This window comes from Vicia villosa, unplaced genomic scaffold (genome assembly GCF_029867415.1).
Source record: "Vicia villosa cultivar HV-30 ecotype Madison, WI unplaced genomic scaffold, Vvil1.0 ctg.000621F_1_1, whole genome shotgun sequence".
Lineage (NCBI taxonomy): Eukaryota > Viridiplantae > Streptophyta > Magnoliopsida > Fabales > Fabaceae > Vicia > Vicia villosa.
Genome location: NW_026705279.1, coordinates 329,083 through 356,894, shown reverse-complemented (window position 1 = coordinate 356,894; position 27,812 = coordinate 329,083). Strand labels below are relative to the sequence as shown.

Genomic DNA, 27,812 nt, shown 5'->3' with positions numbered 1-27,812 from the left:
AAAACTTAGATAAATAATAAATTATTTCGTATATAAAAATATTTAGATAAATAATAGATTTTTTCCGTATACCATTTTTGGATTAAAAATATTTAATCATAAATACAATTTCTCATATATAAAAATATTTAGATCAACAATAAATTTTTTTCTGTATACAGACTTCATTTTTGTTTAAGTATCATTTACAAAAATATTTAGATCAATAGTAAATTCCATTTATAAAAATATTTAGATCAATAATAAATTTTTTCCCATATACCATTTTTGAATAAAAAATATTTAGGTCATAAATACCATTTTTAGTAAATAATAGATTTTTTTTCTGTATACAAATATTATTTTTGTTTAGGTATCATTTACAAAAATATTTGGATCAATATTAAATTTTTGTAAATTAAAATATTTAGATAATAATATATTTTTTTCCGTATACCATTTTTGGATAAAAATTATTTGATTATAAATATCATTTCTCGTATATAAAAATATTTAGGTCAATAATAGATTTTTTTTCTCGTACACAGACTTCATTTTTGTTTAAGTATCATTTACAAAAATATTTGGATCAATAGTAAATTTTGTATATAAAAATATTTACATCAATCGTAGATTTTTTCCAGTATACCATTTTAGAATAAAAGATATTTGAATCATAAAAAACATTTTTCGTAAATAATAATACAAATATTATTTTTATTTAGGTAGCATTTACAAAATATTTGGATCAATATTAAATTTTCGTATAAAAAACTATTTAGATCAATAATATATATTTTCCCGTATACAATTTTTAGATAAAAAATATTTGATCATAAATATCATTTCTCGTATATAAAAATATTTAGATCAATAATAATTTTTTTCCCGTATACCATTTTGGAATAAAAATATTTGAATCATAAATACCAGTGTTTTAAAAACCCGACCGGACATCAAACTGGTGAGGGGACTGAGTCATTGATATTTAGATCAATAATAAATTTTTTTCGTATACAAACTTCATTTTTGTTTAGGTATTATTTACAAAAATATTTGGATCAATAGTAAATTTCGTATATAAAAATATTTAGATCAATACTAGATTTTTTCCCGTATATCATTTTTGAATAAAAAATATTTGGATTATAAATACCATTTTTCGTAAATAATAAATTTTTCCCGTATACAAATATTATTTTTATTTAGGTATCATTTACAAAAATATTTGGATCAATTTAAATATTTTCGTATATAAAAATATTTAAATCAATAATAGATTTTTTGAATAAATTTTTCCCCTTTATCATTTTTTCTAAAAAAATATTTCGATTATAAATACCATTTTTTGTATATAAAAAACATATATATCAATAATAGATTTTTTTGTGGAAGAAAGTAGTGAGAAAGTGATAAAAGAGAAAAAAAATAGAAAATAGAGAGAGATATTTGATAAGTTTGATAAAATATAAGAGTTGTATTACTTTAATAATAAAATTAAGAATTTTATGGTGCAAAAATCAAAAAACCACAATTTTAATGTGGTGAGAAAAAAATTAAATAGAAATATTTTTGACTTTTCCTTAATCATTAATTTTCTTATATATAAATGCAATGAAAAAATAATTAAAGATATGAAAAGAAATTTTATCTTCGTGAAAGTAAAGGGGATCATGCAATTTCATCGTCGTCGCGTAAAAACCCTTATTTCCAGCGGCATAGTGGATAATCTTTACATCCTTTTATCTGTCTCAAGGTGTCTTCAATAATAAAAAAGGGGAACTAAAATAAAAACTATGAAATTTAGGAACCAAAGTTTCAGATTTTAAAATGGGTCAATCAAAATTAAAAAAAATATAAAAATAAAGAGATCAAAATTGCAATTAAGTCCATTGACTTTGATTTTTGTAACTTTGGTGATTTTAGTCAATTTTGATAAATAAAAATAAAGAGAAAAAATGATTTGTTAGAAGGACACACAAAGTCATTGCATTTTAGCGCCCCAGAGTTACCCAAACTCAACCAGCTAGTGTCACGAATTGGTACGATTCAATACAATTTGTTTTTAAATGTCTAGTTTTTTTCTTCATCCCTCTATTTATATTTTATACGTAAGTTAAATAATATGTCAAAAAATTTAAATTATATCCGTAATATTATGACTTTATAAACATGGGATTAAGTTGACCTCTAAGATTAGAGATGACCACTCAAGTAACTCATTTATCATATTATAACTTTGGAAAATATTACGTGTACACCTTATTGTTATACGGTTTTGACTTTTTAAATTGTTTAATTATTTTTTTTTATTTGTTTTGACAAAAAAAATATATGGGCCATGCTTTATTTGATAGGGTGTAAATACATGGTGTAGGATTTTGGGTGTAAGCATAACAACCCTCTATAACTTTTTAAAACAAGAGAAAAATTCTTGGGTGGGCAAAAACCCAACATCCCATTGTTATACACCTAACATCAAAATTTTACAACTTAAAAGATATACAAGGAAACTTTAGCTACATCCCTGAAATTGAGATTTGTTTGATGGTACTTGAAAATCTAGATGGGTTGAATTAATTTCTGAATCAAGTTGAAAAGACTCTGGTTTCCAATTGATAGGCCTTGGTAAAAAATGCAGGCCAACACAAGTATGTAGCCATTATACTACTAATAGTTGCAGCTCCAATCATCATATTCATCACCACAATCTGTAGCTGAATTGCTTCCAAAGGTGAAGCCCCTCCCATTATAAGACCAGTCATAGCCCCAGGAAGAGAGATTAAACCCACTGTTTTTGTGTTATCCACCACAGGAGAAAGTGCTATAATCAATGCCCTTTTCACTTGTTGATGCGTTGCTTGTCTTGGGGTTGCACCAAGAGCCAATGCTGTCTCAACCTGTCATAATTTAATTCATGTCAACTTTCTAAAAGAAAAATAAAATAGTTTCTATCTATGAAATTTTATGAGTTGAGTTCGTATGTACCAAATTGATTTGAGTTTTGATGTCGTCGCGGAGTCTTTTCATGGTTACTCCGGTTACTGTCATGGAATTTCCAACCATCATCCCGGCGACGGGGATTATGTATCTGGGAGTGAAAGGGAAGACGCTGAGTGCTACTAGAACGAACATGGTTATGGCAGTTCCGGTTAGAATTGAAGCTCCGGCTACGTATTTTCCTCGCGGTACTTGTTTCGCGCGCTGACCCGCTGTATAACCTGCAATAGATACCTACAGAAACAAATTGAGCAACCAGAGAAACTTTATTATATAGAACTTGAACAAATTAAAGAGTTTTTTTTTGAAAAATATTACTCTGATTATATAAATATTTCAGACAAACCGATAACAAACTGCGCGGCTAAATAAAGAGAATGAGAGAGATACCATGAAAAGGTATGCTAGGAGGATCCATCCGGAGTTTTCTTGATTGAAGATGAATTGCAGAACAAAACCAATTATTGAGAGTTGAATAAAAGCTCTAAGAATAGCAATAATCATCTCTACTTCGAGACCGAGTTTCTGAGAGAAGGACAAGGCTACTGCAAGAAACACTACTGCAGTGGCGCAAACTGGTTTCACCATGCCTTTGAGGAACTCTATCAACCATGATAAATCCATGGATACTGAAGAAAATTGTTGCTCTAATGTGTGGTTATGGACTAGCATGGATTTGAGTAAAAGAGATTCCATGGTGGAAGTGGTGAGGCTGAAAAAGGTTCTTTGGTGATAATATGTATATATGCAAAAGCAAGTTAGAAACGACCTTCCCTAGAATGTGAGTTCCCTAGTGGAAGTTACTCATTCTTTTTTATTTTTAAAGGAAAATCTTAATATTGTTAATATATAAATTTTTTATTCGACAAATAATCACAATTGTTAGATATTTTATAAATATTTAATTTTTAATTTAGTTGAATCTTGATTGAACTAATTCAAATTAAATTAATTTTATTAGAATAACTTCAAATGATGGGAAACTCTTCGTTTACGTTTAAAATTAGTGAATAAATTTAATGTGTAAAGATAAATGATATGATAATAAACATCAAATAATCTAACATACCTGGAACTTAACTATGATATCATTTTAAAATTTACATATCATATATAAATCAACTTAATAAAATATAAAGTTACGTTAAACTCAACTAAAATTCTAATATGATAAGTATTACACTTTATCCTATATCCGTTCAATTAGATTTTTCTATTGAATTGTTCACCATTTATATTCACATAATCTAATTATGTTAAAAGTTTTAGTTGGAGTTATTAGTTGAAACAACTCTTAATTTTGAGGTTGATTTTATAAAGTTGAGTTAGTTTCAACAAAACTGTATTTGAAAGTTCCAGATATCTATTTTCTTAAAATATTTCATTACTTTTAGGTTGTCTGACATATAAGCTGATTCAGCAAGATTTGTCTGTCTCTTTCTTGGATTAATTATTGTCAAATATGCAATTCATTATTGCTAAAAAAAAAAAAAAAGAGTTGACAACACTAACCGGACGTACGTACGACCAAGGACGGTATAACGATTATAACGAATGGGTAGCAGTTGCTTGAACTTGGACGCTCTCCAATGTTATATCCTATTGTATTGTCATGTTACGGCGCACGTTAGTGAAGCTATGACTAAAAAGATTGATTCTTTTCTTTTCATCTATACGTGGCTTGTATTTGTGGTCATACGGTGTCCAACTGTCCATGTTCGTGGTTGTCCACTTATGGTTTAGGTAACACACTCACATGTCTTTGCTAATCATTCCTCCATCCGTTTTAAAATAAAATGGTGTTAAGGTTTTTTCACTCAAGATTAAAATATACAATAATAATGTTATATTACATTGCATTTTTATTAACGTAACTTAGTTAATATATATATATATATATATATATATATATATATATATATATATATATATATATATATATATATATATATATATATATATATATATATATATATATATATATATATATAAAATTAATGAACACAATTAATAAAATAATTATTATTTTTATATTAAAACGTGAAAATGATATTTATTTTGAAATAATTTTTTTTTATAAAAAAAGTTATTGTGAAACTGAGGAAATAGTTTTTTTAATCATTAGTTTTTTTAATGCTTCGTGACCGTGGGATGAAAAACCTATCCAAACCTGTATAGAGATGGCGAAAGTAAGTATATTTTATCGTTTTTACAAGGATTAATGTATTTTCAGAAACTGTTAATAATTTCTATAATTTTAAGGATGATTTGTAAAAGTTTGTCTTTTTATGCAACTGGGATAAAAAAAAACGTAAATTGAACCTTGATGTTAACAATTGAGAAAATATATTGGAGTTAGATTTCATTGGAATATCATCATGTATGAATGTTATCAGGAACGTACAATTCTAATCAGCTATTAAGATTACCACTCATCGTTATGCGTTGTAGCTTATCTCTAAGTCAACAACATGAAATCAATCGTATATGTGTCTCTCCAATTCTAATCAACCAATTAACTGATATGATAACATTATATTTTGATAGTTTATGTGAATGTTAAGCATAAATCTATTTTTAGAGTTTAGCATCTAGCAAATGACATTTATCTCTCGATATCAAATCAAAACCATGAAAATATGTTTTAGGTAGCTAATCCAAAACAAGCATTAAGCATGAAGCATGAAAAGCTCATCAATATTAAAGCATGCATAAGAAAAATTGCATAAAACGACATGATCAGAACCAATACATGAACATTTGGACGACTACATCTAACTCCAACAAAAGCGAAATTAGCTACGTTTACTCATTGTATCTTTACAAATATGATCTAAAAGAAAGAAGTTGAATAATGTAGATCTATGTGCTTGCATGTATATGAAGTTTGCAACACCATCTTGATATGGTAATGATGTTTACAATGTTATTAAGATAAGTCCTCATTAGTCTTGATGTTTAAGGCATGTTGGTTTATATGATATCATATGATATATTGATCAAGTGATGGTATTGGACAAGTTGCTAATAAGTGGTGATGCTTGATATGTAGATTAAATGACGAAGCTTGATATGTTGTTGATCAATTGATGGTGATTGACATGTTGATCAAGTGATGGTGCTTGACATATTGACCAAGTTATGGTGCTTGAAGATCAAGATATGTTGACCAAGATGTGTTAATTAAGATGAAACCTGAAGATCATCTAATGCAATGGTTAAGTAAATGTGCTAGAATGTCAAGTTGTGCTAATTAAAGTTGTGTTGATCAAGATTGTGGTGCTTGGAGATTAAGTTGTTTATGCCTATTTGTGGATACAACACCTTATGTAAAGAGGTATTTAGTAAAGTCAGTGAATCCAATTTGTACCTATTTTGTTCATAGCATATGTGGTATTCTTTAACTCTTTTCCCAAGTTTTTATTCAATTATGAATAATAATTTTGTAAATACATAAATTTTTGTTTTGATTGCAAATATTAAGTTTCTTGAATTTTATTTGCTTTTTATAGGTCTTTAAGCTTTTGGCAAGAATGGAGTGGAAAGTGTGGAAGGAATTGGCTTAGAAGAGGCTTGGAATCAAAATGAAGAAGTTGAAAATCAGCAGGTCCGCTAAGCGACCTTCAAGCGCGCTTTGCAGAACTAAAAACAGAAGTGAAGCATATTTTCAAGTCCGCTTAGCGGACCAATCCCGCTTAGAGGAGGGCATCTTCATAAACCCAACTTTAAGCGCGCTTTTCCAAACTAGAAACAGAGGCGAGACAAATTTTGAAGTCCGCTTAGAGGACCTATCTCGCTAAGCAGACTCTGTTTACTTTTCAGATATTTTGGGTAGTCCGCTTAGCGGACCAATCTCGCTAAGCGGGGTTACTTTTTGGGCACTTGTGATTTTAGGCACTTAGAAGATATTTTTGGGTGTTCTTATCCTTTCTACCAACCATTCATCACACAACACACCTAGGGCACGAGAAGAAAGAAGAGAAAACAAAGTTCAAGACAAAAACTCAAGATTTTTCCAAGCATCTTTCTTCATCTTATTTGAGTTTGATGCTTGTGAATCTTGTTATGTTCCTTGTTGTTGAAGCTTCGATGGCTATGAAGAGGTAAACCCCTTTTTGTGTCAAGATTAAAGGTAGTTAGCTTGTAAAAATATGTATTTCTTTTAATCTTTTGTGTATGAACTTAGTTGATGATTAATATACGGTGAATATCTTGTTATTCATGTTCTATTTGTTGTTTTGAATCACTATTGAAAGATATGTTTCAAACCTTGACTTAAAAGATATTCATCTATCAATAAACAAACTCTAGAGATAGATTTGTGAGTTGATAATCACTTGTATCAAGCTTTTAAGATTATCATGTTGATTGTTGGCATGAGAGATCATCTAATGGTTAATATGATAATATTCACGATATTGCTTTAGAGATAAACGGTATCAAGAGGATACGTGGTTGTATTAATCATTAATAAGTTCATACGCATGATTAATCGAGTATTTATGAAGCAAGCTAACAAAAACTAATCTTGGCACAATATTCTCAAATCGTTTTTAAACCCAATTTTACTCTCTTTGTTTAATTTTTATGCAATCTACATTTCATGTCACCAAACTCTTACAAAACCTTAACTCAAAACACATTTAACTGTAGAACGGTGGTAGTATCGCACTAATCCCTATGAAAACGATAAAGGAAATACTTACCCTTTTAACATCAAGTCGTTTGTATGATGATGGAATTAGAAGAAGATTTATCTCAAGCCTAATTAGAAGAAGATCCTAGGTTCCTATTAAGTGCTAAGTTCAAAGATAATGTGACAATGAACCAAAAGGTTTGTGAAAGAGAGGAAGTGTAAAAGTTTGCCAAGTCTGTGTCGAGTAATCAGTGTCTGTAAAGGTATAAGACTAACTCTTAATTTTACTAAGGACAATCACACACACACACACACACATGAACATATTGAAAAGCCTCTCTTGATTTAATAAAATCACCTAAAAATATTTTAAAAGCCTGGCCAATTGAATAGGGAACTATCTGACCAATTAGGAGTATGTTTTACAAAGGGATAAATGATTATGCATAAAGGATAGTCGATTATACCACTTTGTAACTCCTAAAATTGATTAGAGAAGTATCTTAATTATTGACAATGGCTTGGAATCAAAATCTTCCATTTTTAGGTTTGGTAGTCAATTATTGGATGTGCATAATCAATTATCAGCATTGAATAACCCATGGTTTGTTTCCATATTTGAGAAACCTTTTTTTCTTCTATAAATAGAGGGCTCCTTTCTCATTTCTTACAAAAAAGAAAATGTATTTGAGATAGTTCTCTCTCTCTCTCTCTCTCTCTCTCTCTCTCTCTCTCTCTCTCCCCCCCCCCCCCCCCCCTCTCTCTCTCTCTCTCTCTCTCTCTCTCTCTCTCCCTCTCTTATTTTCTCATATTTGTCTTAGTGCTTTTGAGAGTGATATCGTTATATCTATAAGATAGTCTGGTCTGATGTAGCGGCATTATTGTGATTTCGCATTGAGAGAAAATTTAGTGGTTGTGAGATAAACTAAGTGAAAATATCTCTTTTGGTTATTGAGGTAAACCAAATAAAACCTCTACTTGGTTGGGAAAGTCTCCGTTATTAAAATTTTCAGTTGGTTAGTGAGTTTAGTTATATGTTAAAAAAAGCTCTATCTTGATTAGTGATTTTAGCCTATACTAAAAGCTATCAGTTGGTTGTGGAGGTCTCCATATTTAAAATTTTGTCTTGGTTGAAAAATTAATCATTGAATAACTCAAATCCATATATAAGGATATTCATAGGCATATCATGTTAAAATCTTTCACCAACTGGGTCTTCTCTCTCAAACCAACCACCAAAAATTGTATAGATATATCCTAATCTATCATTTTTGTTGTTGTTTTGGTTGTGATGTGGAATTCGAATGTTGAATGGCAGAGATTGTTGGAAAGTCATTAATAAAATTTAAGAGTGGATACAATATGGAAACTCTATTTGATGGAAGCATGCTTGGATCGAGCCTAATGAAGTTAAGGTGTTGTCTAATGGAGAGCTTGTTGTTATGGATTTGGTTAATAGTACCATTTATAGGATTTCATCTTCACTTTTTTGTGCAAGTGTGACAATGTTGTAGTGAAATTAGTATAATCTCTTAGTGTTTTTATGTTTGGTTCTGTTGTTGCATGAGTTTCTCTTTTAAATCCATTTTAATTAATTTATTAAAATGTTTGTATCAATTAAAAATGTTTAATTAATATTTTATTTCAATATTTCTGATTTTGATACTATTTTATAATGTATTTGATTTATTAATTATAATAATTAAATATTTTAGTTAAAAATTATTTTATTTATAATTTTAGTTAATTTAATATAAATTAATATAATACAATATAATAATTTTATATAAAATTTAATTGAATTATTATTTTATAATTGAATTAATAATATTTTTTAGTTAATAAATTAATATAATTTAATATAATATAATACAATGGCCAAAGAGTTGAAACGAGTATACCAAAATGCCACATGTTAGAAAAAGTGACTCTGGTTGTCACATTTTTAAAGCAGATTCGACCATCTGTTGAGCCAACAGAGTAATATTTTATTAATATTTATTTTTATATAAATAGGGTTGTGTATGGTAAATTGGTACTCACATCAGTTACCACTGAAATCCTTTGCCCATTCTTAAAAATATCTTCAATCACCCTTCCAACGTTTTCACTTATCAAAAGAGATGCTCTACTATTTTTTTCGCCAATAAAGCCTCCGAAGGAGATTAAGCTCTAAAACACGCAGATCTTTGAGCAATTTCAGAGGTCTTTGATCAGGTAGTTAGAGGGAGATATTTTGGACGGTGAAAAGATCGGGAAAATTGATAGGCAAGTTACGGTGTCAAACCCCTAATGGAGTAGAGTGTTCCTGGAAACCTGTGAAAAGCGAAGCTGATGTCCTTATGATGATGCTTGGACCCACCGATATTGTCTTGTTGGTTGTAATTTCTAGGACCAACAGATCAGGAATCATCTTGTTGAACATATCCAGTTGTTCGCTTAAGACTTTGTCTTTACTCGTCTTGAATGAATACAAAGCTTACTTCAGGTAGAGGCGATTGACCAACGATTTGGTCATGTACAAACCTTCAATGACAGATGATAAATGACATATATAATATTGACCAATTTGCATGTGTAGTTTTGAATAATACATCAATTTCATCCATGAAGTTAGTGTTGGGGTTATCAATTTGGGGTTCATTGCATGTGTAGTTTTGAATAATACATGAATTTCAGCCACGATGTTACTGTCGGGATCATAAAATGAAGGAGCATTTATGTTGGGACTTCTTCTTTTATGAGCAACACACCTTCTGAAAGACACACCACATACTCACTCACTTTTATGAGCAATACACCTTGTGAGAAACACACCACATACTCATCCAAAATTTTAAGGTGATAGGTGTGTGAGTTCTCTTATTTATAAATGAATTCTCTCGACTTTGTTTCTCAAAGCTTCCGACTCACACATGTTATTCTCAACAATATGCCCCTTTAGGCATAAGCTCTTTCATCCACATAACACTTGTACCGTCGTTAACTCTTCAACTGGACACCTCCTATCCACCACCATTTCATTCGAACAAACTCTGATACCTTTATTGGGGTCAGTGTTTTAAAAATCAGACCGAACCGCCAGTCGTACTGGTTGGACCGGGAATCGGATGGGTCACCGGTCTAGTCTAATTGCTGGACAGAATATGCTATTGAACCAATGAGAATCAACCAAAACTGGTCAAAACCCGGTGGTTCAAATGCATGCTTTTTTTTCGCACAAAAACGATGTCATTTTCATAATTTTTTTAAAAAAATAAAAAAAAAATTAGACTTTATTCAAACCTTATTTGGAACAACTTTTTTCCTGTTTGCAATTAGACCTGGTTTAAAATTTATTTAAATTTATATTTTTATTGTGAGTGATGGTTATATTTAAAATTTGAATGTAAAGAATAAACATGTGAAATTATGATATTTTGAAAATTTTAAAATTTTGTAGGTGTTGTGATGTTTTTTAGAGACTGAGTCATCTGATTCGACTGATTTAATAAATATATAGTATTGCAATAGAGACTGATTTATTCAACCGAGTTATCTGGTTTAATCTAATTTAGTCATGCGGTTCGACCAGTGACTCAGTGGTTCAACCAATGAACCAGTGATCCAATACTCTCACCGGTTTGATGATCAGTCCGATTTTTAAAACACTGGTTGGGATCATTAGTTTGGGGTTCAACATGATGGAGCATTTACGTTGGGGCTTTTTCTTTTATGATCAACACACTTTGTGAGAGATACACTACATACTCACCCAAAATCTTAAGGTGATAGGTGTGTGAGTTCTCGCTCAAGTCTCCACATTTCTAACTAATGTATGACTTCCCTACACTTTGTTTTCTCAAATTTTCCAACTCACACTTGTTATTTTCAATAGTTACTTCAATAATTTTTGGTGTCATGCAACTAAAGAACAAAAATGTAATAGCAAGTTTGAATTCAGAGTCATCTTTACGAGTGTGGTTAATGGATTACTGCACATAATTCAAATTTTAACACTTTGAAACTGGGGATAAAAATGACCTCATAAACTATTTGTCATCATAGTAAACAGTGACAAAATAAAATCTCTATTCAATTTGTCACAATTAACTTGTGGTTATTCTATAAAGGACCTTCATGATTGTTCTATAAAGAATCTCCGAAAAACTTAAGATATAGTCTATTATAACATCAACACCTAAAATTGGTAATTGAGCTAGTATTTATAGAATACAAGTTCTAAGTCCATCTAGCCTATAACTCCATATGTTGATAATAGTTTTTCTTTGTAATAATATCAAAGTACAAAATCAAAAGATTTTAATATAATCTATGGGGATTATAGATGATATGGTCTGAATCTAAGAAAATATATAGAATGAAAGAGATAATTAAACATATGATTTTTATTGGAAAACAAATCTGACACAGCAAAAATATGATATCATGGTAAGAAAAAAACTTAAAGTGAAATTTAATGCTAAGACTAAGTTGTAATCCTGAAATAGTAATTGTGAAGAATATATAGGCTTGAACAAGATAAGACACGTAGCTTTATTGGGTAATCAATCTCATACAAAAAATTTATTAAAATCTGAAAATTTAGCAAGATGGAGAAGTTCAACCAAAATATCACTTTAATAATTTGTTTTTATTCATTTTCAAGCAATGATATTTTAAAGGCAACATTTTTAGGAACATTTTGAAACATATAGAAAATGTGGCAACAATAATGTTAAATGGTACTCCCTCCGTCCCAAATTATAAGAGAAAAAAACAAAATCACGCTTATTAAGAAAAGTAAAAACACATTCATTTAATTTATGGTTTTTTGGAAATAAAGTGGCTTTGGAAGATGTAAAAAAAATTCTAATTGGTTGTTGGTTATAGAAATGATGAGAGAGAATGTAAGTTAAATGCAATTTGCATTTAATTTTACCTTGAAAGAAATAAAAGATGATTTTTTCTCTTATATTTTGGGACAAGAAAAATGCATTTTTTTCTCTTATATTTTGGGACGGAGGGAGTACCAAGGTTTAATTTAAAGAGTTGCAAAAATTGATCCTTGTCTTAACATTAGTGGTGGATCAACAAGTTAAGTACTCTGAAGAATTAATCATTAGAGTGTTGGTATTTCAGTTGGATACACGTATAACTTCGTGTTTTTTAGTCTTTTCAATTGTTCGTACTAAATAGCATTAAGAATCAATTTTTACACATTACCCCGCTGGTGAAGACAAGAGACCTGGGATTCCCGCAAATGAATGGTAGGATTAGTCTCTCTCGAATTAGTAGATCCTATAGTGGATACTAAGTTTTTTTTAAAAAATAGAATTAGGAATCTATTGATGAATTGGCTGGCTTGATGCATAAACTAACATAAATGAGCATATCAGTTAAATTATTGAAAAAGATTAGAATCGCATTTCTACATGTAAAATATAGTTTATCGGACAATATCAACATTCTTAAATCGGATATTTTCTTTGATCTTTCGGGTTTGAATAAAGTATTTTCTATTTTGTGTGTATAGATTTAGAATGGTGTTTGTCATTTCCTCTGAATATTTTTTTTTTCTTTTTTTATTTCTCTGGTTTTTTCCTCTCAATTCTCTTGGTTGAAGGTGTAATTTCAAACAAGATTGTCACCAGCCATGTGGGGATTTTGTTGCCATTTATTAATATTTGACATTATTGTGGAATCTAGTTTCACATTTGAAGTATTGAATAATATTGACCAATTTGCATTGTAGTTTTGAATAATACATGAATTTCGGCCATAAAATTATTTCAATAAATTTTGGTGCCCTGCAGAAGGAAAAAAAACGTAATGGCAAGTTTGAATCCAATTAGATTTTAGAACTTAATATAAAGTCTATGTAGCACTGACACCACCTGCACTTTTGAAAAAAGACGTGTCTCTATCGGTGTTAAATACTTGCACTGACACTTGTGATCACGTATAATTTATTCATTTTGTCAAATTATTAATATCGTTGTGTCAGTGTCGAAGTCATGTTCAAGGTGTATGTAAGACTAATACCTCAAATTGATAACTGGGTTAATATCTATCTAAAAACAAGTAGTAGCAAGTTTGAATACATTTAGTCTTTTAGAGTTTAAACAAGACTAATACCTCAAATTGTTAATTGAGTTCACATCAAGCAATAAATAATTTTAAAACATTTCTAAGAATATTTTGAAACATACAAAAATGTGGAAGCAGTTTTTAAAATAAAAATCTACAAATGTATTAGAAATAGGATTCAATCCTATAGGTTGGCCTTTTGATGAAGACATGGAACCTGAAAAAAATGTAAATAAGACTCACGGGATTAAAGGATAGGATTGATCTCTCTTGATCAATTAGTAGATTTAGAGCCAAATATTAAAAAAAACAGAATTAAGAATTTAAGGATGAATTGGATAGCTTAATGCATTAACAAACAGAATTATGCAGACTACAATCAACTTGAATAATTTTGTTTTATTGTTAAAATTAGCATAATAAAAGAAGAGATTGAGCATAACTTGAATAATTTTGTTTATTATTGAAATTAGCATAATAAAAGAAGAGATTGGGCATAACCTTCTGTTATTGAAAAAGATCAGAATTGTATTTTTATATGTAAAATAGTTTAATAGACGATGATGGTAAATTTTAACATTTTGATATCAAATAACATATTGTCAGAATAAGTGTTTATAAGTGGACGTAACTCTCATCTTATAAGTCGGTTTTATAAGATTGATTTAGGTTCAATCACATTTTTTTAACATGTAAGAGAGCTTGATTTAAAATCTAGTAAACCGTTTGTTATCAGATTTATGCTTTCGAACCATCCATTGTTTAGTTTTACATGATATGTAATGAACGTGTGTTTATATAAGCGAGGACCATATGGTGGCAAACAGGTATGTCCGTCCCATTTAGATCCGTCCTGCAAAAGTTCACCAAAAAATGGGGTAGGACGGACAGACATATTTGAGGGTGTGAGTCTAAAACCTAAGTCTGCACATCAAAAAAAGTAAGTGCGGGGCGGGACGAGCCTACGTGCACTACACCTTTTTTGTCTAAAAATTCAAAAAAATTATGTCAATACATGCGTCCGTAAAAGCCAAAAAAAAAGGGATAGGGCTGTCTTGCACTAAAGTGCAGGCAAAATGGACATGCTCAACGAACTGGACCCGTTTTATCATCCTTAAACGATTGGGTTGTCTCGCACTAAAGTGCAGGTAAAATGGACATGCTCATCGGACCGGACCCGTTTTACCACCCTTAACAATCTAACAGTTAGTTTTATACAGTTGAATTACATCTTACTATTTGTTTTAACAGTTAAAGTTAAACTGGATATTTTCTCATATGTATGTTTGAATCAGAATTTTTTTTATTTTTTGTCTGTAAATTTAAATGGTGTTTGTCATTTACTCTATGAATATATTTTTTTTCCTATCATTTCTCTTAGTCCTTTCCTCCCAATTCTCTTGGTTGAAAGTGTAATTTCAGACAAGAAAGATTGTCACCTGCCATAACTTTTTTGGGGGGATTTTGTTGCCATTTATTAATATATGACATTATTATGGATTCTAGTTTCCCATTTGATGCAAGAAACCTCAATATCATGTCTGACTTGGAACATGCAAGTACAACTTCTTTCTATTCTTTTCTAATTTGAGTTGACCTGAAAACCTCACTATGACCACTAATTCACCCTTACTTTAAAGCTTCCCAAACTAACCATCCCCTAAAATAACACCAATCTACTTACCCTCTTTGAATACACAAGTTACATTGGTTTAAGGTTTTTTTAACTCAACAAGGATTTGGTCTAAATATAATAAAAAAATGTCAAATATATCATATTCAAATATAAACCAAATCAACTATATTAAAGTTTTCACATATATTTATGTCTGTTATAAAAAATAACACCAGACATATTTAGCAAACATTGTCATAAAGTCACACGCAATAGAAGATTCTGGGTTCGAATTCACCCTATCAAAAACAAAAATCTTCACCTAATAATATTGACATTCCCAATTTAGCTAATAATATTACGAATAGTTTGATATATACATTTCAAAATGAAAAAAAAAACATAATTTTATTATATTATCTTATAATACAAAAAATTTAAAATGAACCAAAACATACCATTTAGATTTACCAAAATTATGAGAATAAGTAGAATACGTCAAAATCTGCCCCTGTTTATTACATATTTTAATGTAAATATAATAACCATCATGCATAGAAATATATCTAGGAGAAGCTTTCAAATCTTACAGTTATATCTGCGGATTCTAAATGCACATAAATTCAGAGAAAATATTTTTGATGCCATAATACCAATCTAATTCCCCATGTTACAACAAAACATCAATCACTATTGCAACAAAACTTTCAAATTTTCCTAGGAACCAATTCCCTAACTACAAAACAACAACAGTAATCCTATTGTTACAAGTACAACAAAATTTGTATGGTCCATCTCATCACCACCACCAATTCCTTTTCAGCTCTCATCATTTTCAAGGCCTTCTTCAATTCCTTGCTTTATGTTTTGATTTTTTTGTATCTACAAAAACAATAAATTTTGAATTATTGTCACAATCTAATTTCCTTTTGTTTTCTTTATTTTGATTTGGGAATTTTGTGATCTAGCACTTTTCTTCCCAGATTTATGAATAGATTTCTTACGATTTCGAATAACCTTGTTCACCAAGGTCTTAAGCGAAACGGTAACATCCATAGGACGCAGAACCTCCTTCAATTCAAGCCAATCGAGATCCTCTGTGTCACCATCTTCGTATTTGACTCGGTACCATCCATTTTCTTTGTCATACTCGGTTACTTTCCCCGAGTAATAGCTTCCCATAAACAACTTCTGGATATCCCTCCCTACAAACCAATCACCCAAACCCATATTCCCGTCCTTGTCAAAGACGCTCAACGCGTCGCAGGAAGAGACAATGCTGCTCGCGCCGACTATCTCAGGCACACCGTTAATTACAACAGCAGGCTCTCCGGGCACCGTATAAACCTCAGTCGCAAAAGCATTTGATTCCTGCTTATTTCCTTTGTCCTCTTCCATTTCGAATCGAAACCTAATCCATAAAAACAAAAACAATCAATTAAATATTAAATACGAAACGATATAATCTAATGTCTAAATTCTACAACTATAGCAAGATCTTAACAAAATCAACCAAAGAAACTTGCAAATCACATAATTCATACAAAATCAACATGAGAGATATCTTGATTTAATTAAAATTGAATTTGAAATAAAATGACATATAGTAGTAATAGTACTAAATTTTCATTACTTGTAGTAATTCTTATCCAAAACAGCATAATCATAGAATGTTAAATAATGATCAAAATTAATGTTTTGATTATTCCAAAATGCAATTAGAGTAATAAAGACAGTAATTAACTCTTTTAATAACTACAAAATGTAATTAAATTCAAAAGCCCTTTCTTCAAGCATAAACAAAAACAAAATACAAATTTTGAATCCACTACTTTTCCCTCTATTGAAAAATTCTCAATTCTCAATGAAAATAATCATTTCATAGTGGTTAAAATCAATGAGAGATTAACGTGAAATTACCGTTATGGCGAATACCCGAGACGAACGTTGCGAAGGAATTGCAGTGTTCTACTGTATCGTTTCGCCTATCAAAATGTGGGAATTTCAAAGCACACTTTTAATTGCTGAACGGAAGCATTGCCTCCGGTGAGCGAAGAGAACGAAAGGTGTGACTCTGAAAACCCTAATACGGTGGTTGAAGGAGGCGACGGTGGCAGAAGAGTCTCGGGTTAAACGCATCGTTCCACTTGTGTTTGTTTTTTCTTTTATAGCCTAAATTCAAAATCGTTCTTTAATTACAAGATTTGTTTTTTTATTTTTTTATTTGACTGATATAATAATTTAATATTAAAATTTTCCTTTTTAGCTGTTTTATTTATTGTGAAATTGGTGAATCTGTGGATTTAGGGGTTGTATCGTTTCAAAAGTTTTTTTAAATTATAAATATATATTTTTTAAATAATTATAAAGTATTATTTTAATTTTTATTTTAAATATTTAAAGCAATAACTTGATATTTTATAATTATTATTCTAGAGAGTTTGAGTTGTTTTTCTTTAAAAGTAGTATATATATCTTTTGATTAAAAAATATTACACGTTTTGATTTCTTATTTCTTTATATTAAAATTCAAAAACTTTGACCATATTTCATATTTTAAATAAATAATATTTTCACTATTTTATAATTTTTATTTTAGTTTATGTCTTTTTTAGAAAGAATAATTGTTGATAAAAGTTACATTTCTTTTAATTTATATAAATTATTTTAAAAATAGATTAAATATAATGTACTTTTCAAAGCTTACAAAATTACATCACAAGCAATTTTATACTATTTGACTAAGTTATTTTAGAACATTGTAGTCCGTGTTAAAAATAAAAATTCAAAGTGAGTTGGTTGAGAGAAAAAGTAATAAACAGAGAAATTAACGAGAAAGAGTGTAAAAAGTAAAAAAAAAAAATATAGCCGATTTGATGGATTGTTTGATAAAAAAAAAGAGAGAGAGAAATAAGTGTTTTATTTTATGACAAAAACATAAGTGTACTTGATTAAGTTAAGTAAATTTATTCATTTTATTTTATTGATTAAATATTTGTTTTTCTAAAATTAATTAATCAATCTTTAAATAATAATTTTGTTAAATAAACTATTTTATTTTATTTTTAACGTTTAAATGTTAATTTTTTATTTAAATGTTGTATGTTGGTTTAATATTTCTTAATTATAAATTATAAATTTTATCATTATTTTTATTTTTTATTTAAATATTTTATGTTTATTTAATATTTTTTTCATTATTTTAATAAATAAATTTTTATTACTTAATACGGTGAATTTTATAAATGATTTTGAAACAATTTTATTATTGTTTGTAGTTATTAACAAATGAATAGACTTATTTCAATTCCATAAACATTTCACACATATATATGGAGCAAAACATTACAAACAAAAGAATGCCAAGTAATAAAAATACATATTGATACAAAGGACAATATGGTCATTTTCCATAGACAATTCTTCTCGGAATTAGATGTGGGTCTGACATTTTTGTCACTCTCTTCAATTTCTCTCTTTTATCAAACCAAACAAATAAAATTTAATCTTTCTTCTTAACTTCTCTTCTATAAACTTCTCTCTCATTTATTTTACTTATAACAAACACATCCTAAATAAAAGCAAGTTGCATGAGAATTTCATTATTTTATATTAGAAGTTATCCTTTTAAAATATTTGATAATCTCTCATCCTATCTTTGGGGATGATCACGCAACATGTGCATTTCTAAAAATATCGTGACATTTAGAGAGAGGTGTATATCTGAAAGTGTTTTTTTTTATTTAACGTTGATTTGTTTAGTAGGTGCATTTATGGAACCTTTTTTTAACGTTATTTAAACGGTTTCGTAGATGCACCTACAGAACAATTCAACGTTAAATAAAAAAGTGCTTCCGGAGATATACCTTCGAAAGCAGGGGTAAAAATGAAATTTTACCAGGTACCTAAGAGTATTATGGGATGGATTGAGATATTATCGAATATTTTGAATTTGATTTTTATGCCCCTAATATAGACTCATTTTTCCCCAAGCCTACCAAAATATTAGAGCTTGCAATCAAGGCTTCATACTCAGCATTGTTGTTGGAGCAACAACCTTTGATTTTAAATTTCAACTTCGTTGGAATTCTTTTAGGAGAAATGATCAAAATTCCAATGGCAATTTCATATTTATATCTGGAACCATCAAAGTACAATCTCCAAGATTCTAAACCTATGAAACCTTATGTTATTTCGACTATTGCACGGTGAACAATAGAGTCAACCACATCTTGGCCTTTCATAGATTTTAAAGGCGCATTATCTAGAGAATATATATATATATATATATATATATATATATATATATATATATATATATATATATATATATATATATATATATATATATATAGGGGATGTATCAAGTAGGAGGAATTTTTAAATAAGAGATAAGAGGATTCAATGGTAATCATTGGATTAATCAAGAGAGAGAATTAAATTATTTATTAAAATAATAATATAATTATTATTTCTCTCTCTTGATTAATCCAATGGTTAGCATTGAATCCTCTTATCTCTTATTTAAAAACCCTCCTACTTGATACATTCCCTATATATATATATATATATATATATATATATATATATATATATATATATATATATATATATATATATAGAGAGAGAGAGAGAGAGATAAATAATGAACTCATTATCCAAAGTCTTAAGGTTTTAGGTGAAAATGTGATGTCTTTTTCACTTGTTTGAGTGAGTCTTTGATCTAATGTAGATGCTTCCCATAATCCAGACCCATTAATAGTATCAGATCATATGGTTCGAGTATGGGACTAAATCCTTGTATTCAAAGTCTTCCTGGCATGGTGGTTGTCAAGCGGCATGAACCATTGAAGTGTGTGTGATGTGATAAGGGTATCAACAATGATGCAAGTGTATGTGGATGAAAGAACTTCAACTTGAGGAGGAGCATATATACGACAACTTTACATTTAGGGAGAGATTATTGAGATACAAGTGTGAGTTAAAAGTCCCACATTGTTTTAAAAAATGGAGGTTTGACACTTTATAAGTGAGAGAACTTATATATCCAACGTCTTAAGGTTTTAGGTGAATATATGGTGTTAGGGGTGAACAAAAGAACACCTTCCGATGCAATCCGTCCAATCTGAACCGAATTTGGGGCAACTGGTCTAGTTAGTTCGGGTTAAGGGTTAGAACGGTCCATCAATTAGATAACATCGGAAGATTTCGGTCGGGATCGGTTGGGGATATTTGGCCCGTCGGAATCCGAATCCGACCGATCCTACACATATGAAAGCAAGATTTTAGTTACTTTGGCCTAAGCTAGCCCTCAATCCATGGCCCAAAGTAAATATTTATAGGGTTGCCGTTTTGCATCAAATTACGGTTCCCGCCGTATTCTTTAACTCCATCGTTTTCAGGAAGCTTTACTGTCGTCATTAACAAGTCTGCCACCCGTTTCGACATCTCACAATTTCTCCATGATTCTTGATTAAGTTTCTTAGCATCTCTCTTGCAAAGGTAATAACTCTCACTCTCTCTGTCTCAGATCTATAATTTCAATCTGTTATTCAACCTTTTTTCTCTTATTTGACATATCTTTTATGTTTTTCATCTGTTCCTTTTAATTTCTATAGTGTTATGCTAACGTAATTCACTGGGTTTTTCTATCTTTGGTGGTCGATGAGCCAGTGGCTTCACATATTTGTTGCAGGATTTTATATTTATTTTAAATTTTAGTTAGCTAGTTTTGATTCATAGTTGGTTTGATAATTATTTATTTTGATTGTAGGTGTGTGTAAGATCAAAATAATAGAGAAATTCATCTCTACACTGTCTAAAGCTGGTTTTGAAATAACGCAGTTCAGGTTGGTGGTAATAATTTTTTGGTTATTTTGATTTCTTACAAGTTCTACACATTAACCTCATTTTTTTTATTGTAAATTCACAAATTTTCAACAGGTTGAAGAAATGTTGTTATATATTAATCTCATTAGAGAGTAACTATGAAATGTAAATCCAGTTTGTTATATACTTTTAATCTCGAGATTGTATAATTATGGGGTATTTTATATTCTTGAGAAACATTATAATTTTAATCTTATTTTTTTAATGCAGTAAGCAATTAAGCAAGTGGGTGAAATATATATTGTCACCATGGGAATGCATAATATATTTGTTGTGATGCTGCTGGAACGGTAAAGAAAATAAGTTTATTTCATTGAAAACATCTCATTGATATTAGTGATTATGAAAACAGAATGAAAGTTGAAAGTGCTCTTTCAACATACTAATTTGATTTAATGCAGGGCAATTTGTTATGTTATGAATGTGATAATTGAGCAATGCTAGAAATTCTGTCTTAGGAGTCTTCCTTAATATAGGTATATTTCCTAAATTTTATAGTTACTGAAACCATATAATATAATTTGTATCATTTAGTTAGTCAATATTTTTTGTTACAATCAATAGTTGCATACCAATACATTCTCTTTAGTGCATAAAAAAACATTGCAAATTTGTAGGTCTATAATAGGATACTTACGTTTGCATACTGAGGAGAATATTTCAAGCCACTAGTAAATTAAAGAATGTGTGTGAATGTCAATTGCTCTATAGTTTGTATTTATTCTTATGTTAATTTTATTTTTTTCTTGTATGAGTTTGCAGGTATATAACAATGAATATCAATTGCTTGTATGAGTTTTTTTTTGTAATTTTGGCTTCTGATCTTGATTGATGACTGTATAGAGTGTACATGATGAACTGGATCAAACTTTTGAGGAGAGAGCAACTATTGAAGCTCAGTACCAAATTTATTGAAGATGCCCTTATGTTGTACATAAACTCCAGTACCAAACTTGTTGAAGATGTCCTTATGTTGAAACATAAACTCAGGTGTTAGAAGTATGAAGCATGAAGATGGACAACAATTATAATTTCTAATTTATATTGGCTGTTTTATTTTATCTTGGCTTGTCATGTTATTTTATTTATAAATTTGTAATGACTTTAATTTACTAGATATCATGTTCCGACAATAACTTAGAAAGATGAACTAAATTAGCTCAATAACCTCAGAAAGATGAACTAGAATGGCTAGAAATAGCCCTTTGTGGTTGTGCAAATAAATATTACTTTTTTTATTAAAATAATCAGTATTTTTTATAAAAAAAATTAATTAGTTTGATCATTTTAAAATTAAAATAAAATTTAGATTGAAATTGAGTTTGAAGAAATTTGTGTGGTTACTAAATGTTAACGAGAATTGTTGTTTTTTTTTTAAATAAATAGAAAAAAGCTATTCGATTTATTATTTGGGTTAGATTTTATTGGTCCAACACAATGAGATCCGAACTAAACCGCTCCAATTATCTGAATCGTTTCAACCCGAATCCAAAAAATAAAAGAGTTTTAATAGGATCGAAATTGGGCCTATATATTCACCCGAGAGTAGGGCCGAATTGAGTTTTAGACCCGAACCCAAACCGGCCCGAACTGATGTCCACCCCTATATTGTGTCTCAATTTTACATCGTCATCCTCCCTATCACATGGCTTCATCCTTATGTGCATATCTGTTTGTGATCCTTCTTTTTGAAGTAATGAAGTTATTAATTTAAAATTTTAACAGACCGGTAATAGATGAATAATAAGCCATAAACCATGAACCAAATAATTAAGATTGAGATTAAGCTAGCATAATGAATGATGCATTTGTTCAATTAATTTCCACTTAGATAAGAAATCGACTAATACAATCTCATGAAATAATTATATTTTTTGCTTGAATTCAAGAGAATAATTATAAATATTTCTTTAAATTTTTCAATGAAGAATCCAAATCTCGTCAATTAAACATCTAAAACTTAATATATGACAAAAATAAGATAGATGGAACATCACTCACAAAAGTTTCTAAATTTTCACATAAAAAACTTCTGGAGGTGTCAAAACATAGCCCCAAACATTGTTCCAATGAACGGTTCACGAATTAACAAGCATAAAGGTACTATTGAAAATTTGAAATATACACTCAAGACTGAAAATTCATCATGTTCTTATTTATTTATTTGATGCCTTATACTTATACAAGGTTTTTATTGACGTAATTCAAATCAACCCTTAGCATACATGATCTATAGATGCACAAAGCTAGCTAGATCAAGTACACTCAGGAAGAGGAGAGCCACACAAACACTTATTATGAAAATATTCATAAATATCAAAACTTTGCAATTTTCCACCCACCGGAATCTGACCGCACAGCCTGTTGTAACTCACATTCAGGAACTGCAGATTCAGTGCAGTCAAACCCTGAGGAAGCTTCCCAAACACCTTATTATGATTAAGATCCAACGAAGTCAAGCTTGAAGAGAATTCCACCTTCGACAGATTGAACGAAAAGTTGTTTCTTGATAAGTCCACGATTTGGAAAGATTTGTTGGGCCCGAAAATCACAGACGCATCTCCTTCAAGCTTGTTTCGCGATAAGTCAAGTGAGGTAGTGGAGATGAGGTTCGCAAACGATGGTGGAATGGGCCCAGTGAGGTTGTTATGAGAGAGGTCGATACCAGCTAAGGACTTTAAAGAACCGAACGAGGAAGGGATCGAACCGGTTAGATGGTTACGGTCTAATTGGAGTGAGAAGAGGTTGGGAAGATTAGAGAGTGAACCGGGGATTGAACCGGTGAGGTTGTTGAAGGAAAGATCCAAAAACGTGAGGTTTGTGAGTTGGGATAGAAAGGAAGGAATCGTGCCTGACAAGTTTGTGTTACTGATACGGAGGTTCTTGAGGTTGGTGAGTTTAGCAATGGCGGGCTGGAGCGGGCCCGTCAGGTTAGGAAGTTTGTGAAACTCGAGAGTCTCTAGGTATGGAAGAAGGCCCACGGAGGGAGGGATTTGGGCTGAGAAATTGCTGCGTGATGTGGAGTCAAAGATAGTGAGTGAGATGATGCGGTGCGTTTTGAGGTCGCAGTCGATAGTGTACCAGTCGCAACAATCTGTGTCTGGGTTCCATGAAGCTAGAAGGTAAGGGTTGTTGAGGTCTTTCTTGATTTGGAGTAACGCTTTCTTGTCTTGTGGGTTGCATAGCTCTGAGATTACACTGGATAGCAATACCAGAAGTAAGGTTAAGCGTAGCACAGTGGTTGTTGCCATTTTTTTAATGAGATTAGAGAATGAAAAATATTGTTATTTATACAGCTTCAGCTGATTAAGATAGGTTCTGTTGTGGCAACTGGCAAGATATAGTTGCATCATGCATGACACACAAAGTAAGAGTTTTACAATTTGTTACAACCAGGGTTCTCTACCGTCACCAAGTAGCCACACATTCATGAAAATAAGATTAAAACACATACTACCTGTAATATTGATTTTTATAATGATTCATTTATGAGACAATAACGTGCATGATTTGGTTACGATTTCTAATCCAATAACTGTTGTGTCGGCTCTGAAATTCTAGTCGTAATTTTACTATGGGCAAGTTGACTTTGGATAAGAAATAATGCGGTAATGGGTTTCTTCTAGAAATTTCACTATATTTATTGGATTTTTTTACACGAGGAAAAAGACTCACCAAGTTGGGCATTGAGTATTGACAAGGAAAAAGAGTGACAAAGATATTAATTTTCACAAAAAATAGGAAAGTTTTTGATCATGACATTGAGATTATTCTCTCTGGTCAAATCATCTTCTCGAATCCGGTGAATCACTTATTCAATGTTTTGGTCTCAATTGATCAATATAACTTGTGGGTTGTCGACTTCTTTAAGTACTGTTCGAACACTCGGGGAGCAAACTATTGCCTCGGATTAATCTCGCAAGGTCCTGGTTAACGGTGTCTTCCAAAAGCACACCTTCGGTTCGAACATGCATAATTGATTGTGGTTGTACAATAGGTAGAACTTGCTCCTGAGGGGCGCTAAAGAAATCAGCAATTCGAGTCATTTGTGTTGCTAATTGATGGCTGGTCTGATTTGTGTTATGAATTAAATTAAAAATTGTACCCATTTGTCGGGTAAGCATATTAACCATATTGTGGTTGCTTTCGTCCATTTGTTGTCTTAACGCCGCTACAGAATTATTGGTGAAAGTAGGAATTGTCTGGGAAGAAAGACCCATTCTGGAAGGCATAAAAATTCGACCTAAATTGTTAACGGTCGAATCGACCCTTTAAAAGGTGAACAAGTGGTTGTCGCCTGGTCACCAAATGTCGAAGGATTGTTATACAGGCTTGTCGTCATTGATGTTGGCATACCATAAGATTGTTCTCGACCATTTAAAGGCAAAAAAGTGGTTGTCACCTGGTCACCAAATGTCAAAGAGTTGTTATACAGGTCTGTCATTATTGATGTTGGCATACTATAAGGTTGTTCTCGACCATTTAAAGGCATTGTGAAACTGGGCATGAAGGGCCTAAAATCACTAGCCGCTAACGGTCTAGGAATCACAGGATGACTCTGTGTAGTCATTGGGGATAATATTGCCCCACTTTGCACCGTCGATGGTATAGCTTCTGTACTGACTGTGGAAGCGATTGCGTCAGTCGAATTCGCAGCGATTGTACCTTCCGTTGTTGTATTAGTTTGTTGTTATACATTGTTGTTATTTCTTGGATTTACCATCATAGTATACTTTCTTTTCGTTCTATTAGGGCAATCTTTCAAAATTATACCACTCCTCAATCTCATACACACTTAAGACTCAAAAGTTTTCAGAATAGACAACTTTTATATGCAACTAAAAGAAAAAATTAACTTTGATACATGGTCCCAGTGGACGTGCCAATTTGTTTATCTTGGATTTTGGTAAACAAGTGCTAGTATTCTAAATAGTGATTTGGTTGTTTGCAGAATCGACTAAATTGATCCTATGACATATGTGTCTAAATTTTTAAAGTTTGTTGTACTTTGTGTTTAAAAGTAAAGAGTTTGATATAATAAAGTAATATAGAAAAGGTTTGTAAAAAATGGAAAAGTATGTAAAATGACTTCGACAGAACAATAAAGTGTAGGAAAAATAACTTAACGAAATTGACTTTGCATTGAAAAAAGAAAATGATTTTTCATATGTACATTTCACTCAGTGACTCTTTTATCTATACGCTAGGTACTTTGAGCAATTGTGAGTTTGTATACAATTGAACACACAAATTCTATTGTTAGAACCACTATTTATACTAAGTCGAAATAATTGTCTTCAAACGGTCTTTTATCCAAAAATCAACATGTTTCTATTTGCATGCATCTTGTCTCTAACTCGTTTCCATGTGTCTTTCGCGAGTGGGTAAGGCCAACAAATAATTATTTAGCCTGATTTTTTAATTATCTTTCCCGGTCAAACTCGTCTTCAATATTACTTAATATCTCATTAAGCCCTTCTTCATGATTGTATTTATAGGAACTTCGATCAGCCTTCTGCAAGCTTATATGTCAAAACAAATTTCCCATATATAGATTTTTAAAACTAATCGTCAAAATTAGCTTCAAGTTACTCCAACTTTTATTCTATTCAACTATTTTCCTGATCATAAAATACATCGAAAATATCCAGCTAACAGTCTCTCATCCAATGAAAATGATTTAGATGATGTGAATGCTATTCATCATGATCATCAAGAGGGGATATTAAAAAACTAGTAAGTAAATATTTTATATCACTTAATAATATATATTTATTCATTTTAATTTTGTATTCTTTCTACTAATATTTATTTTTTTCAACATGTAGAGATGTCGAAGGATACCATATGTTACATGGTTTTAGAAGTAAAGGTCGGAAAATTAAAAATCATTTTAGTAAGTGTTATATGATGCATGTTATTGATATTGAAGTTTGAATGTTGTTTTTGTTGTTGAGATTAAATTTAGAATGTTGTTGTTGTTGGTGAGATCAATGGTTTAAATATTCAATGTTGTTGTTGTTGTTGATTATCGTAACTAGTTTCAAATGTTGTTCAATTATAGGTGTTAACGACCAGTTACAAATCCCGGAAGAACACTTTTGGACGTCATTCAAGAATTTGCATCTTGGTTTTGGTGTTTGTTGGTTAATCATTTGCTTTAGTTTTGTTGTAAAATTATAAGGTGTGTGTCATTTTGCCTTTGCAATTGGTGTAAACAATGAATATTTTTGGTACAATATTTTTATTTGAGAAATGGACAAAAGGTATAATATTTCTGTTTCATAAACGGACAATAAATGTTTTGTTATATAGGTCAAAACAAAAATATTGAAAAAATAAATAAATAAATAAATAAAACCAATCGTCAGTTGATCCAGTGGTGATTGGCGCTGGACTTGGTAGGAATGACTACAGTTCGATCACCCACAACTACGATTGAGAGAGAGCTGGAACCACTTGATGCCAGAATAAATAATAATGTAATTATTGGGGATCGAACTCATGACCATTTAGTCTTTCCCCTTAGTAGAATCTCATTAGAGGGATAAAATGAAACATATTTCATGACGGCCTTTGTTACATCAAATATGAAACCGAGGTTAACCCTCATATATAACCGAG

At 30.5% G+C, this 27,812-nt stretch overlaps 3 protein-coding genes across 3 annotated transcripts; all 3 read right to left on the bottom strand.

Annotated features, from left to right (window-relative positions):
* Positions 1 to 2,410: 2,410 nt before the first annotated feature.
* Positions 2,411 to 3,767, bottom strand: LOC131629894 (protein ALUMINUM SENSITIVE 3-like). Its single transcript, XM_058900697.1, has 3 exons — positions 3,370 to 3,767; positions 2,968 to 3,213; positions 2,411 to 2,879 (listed from the first exon to the last, which is right to left on the bottom strand). Exons 1-3 carry the CDS (start codon positions 3,673 to 3,675, stop codon positions 2,568 to 2,570), a joined length of 864 nt encoding a protein of 287 aa, XP_058756680.1. The 5' UTR covers positions 3,676 to 3,767; the 3' UTR covers positions 2,411 to 2,567.
* A 12,135-nt stretch (positions 3,768 to 15,902) lies between these two features.
* LOC131629893 (dirigent protein 17-like) lies at positions 15,903 to 17,447 on the bottom strand. The gene is made up of 3 exons (XM_058900696.1): positions 17,220 to 17,447; positions 16,304 to 16,710; positions 15,903 to 16,181 (listed from the first exon to the last, which is right to left on the bottom strand). Exons 2-3 carry the CDS (start codon positions 16,695 to 16,697, stop codon positions 16,147 to 16,149), a joined length of 429 nt encoding a protein of 142 aa, XP_058756679.1. The 5' UTR covers positions 16,698 to 16,710; positions 17,220 to 17,447; the 3' UTR covers positions 15,903 to 16,146.
* Positions 17,448 to 23,322: 5,875 nt separating this feature from the next.
* Positions 23,323 to 24,473, bottom strand: LOC131629859 (polygalacturonase inhibitor-like). Its single transcript, XM_058900660.1, has one exon. It carries the CDS (start codon positions 24,437 to 24,439, stop codon positions 23,444 to 23,446), a length of 996 nt encoding a protein of 331 aa, XP_058756643.1. The 5' UTR covers positions 24,440 to 24,473; the 3' UTR covers positions 23,323 to 23,443.
* Positions 24,474 to 27,812: the final 3,339 nt, after the last annotated feature.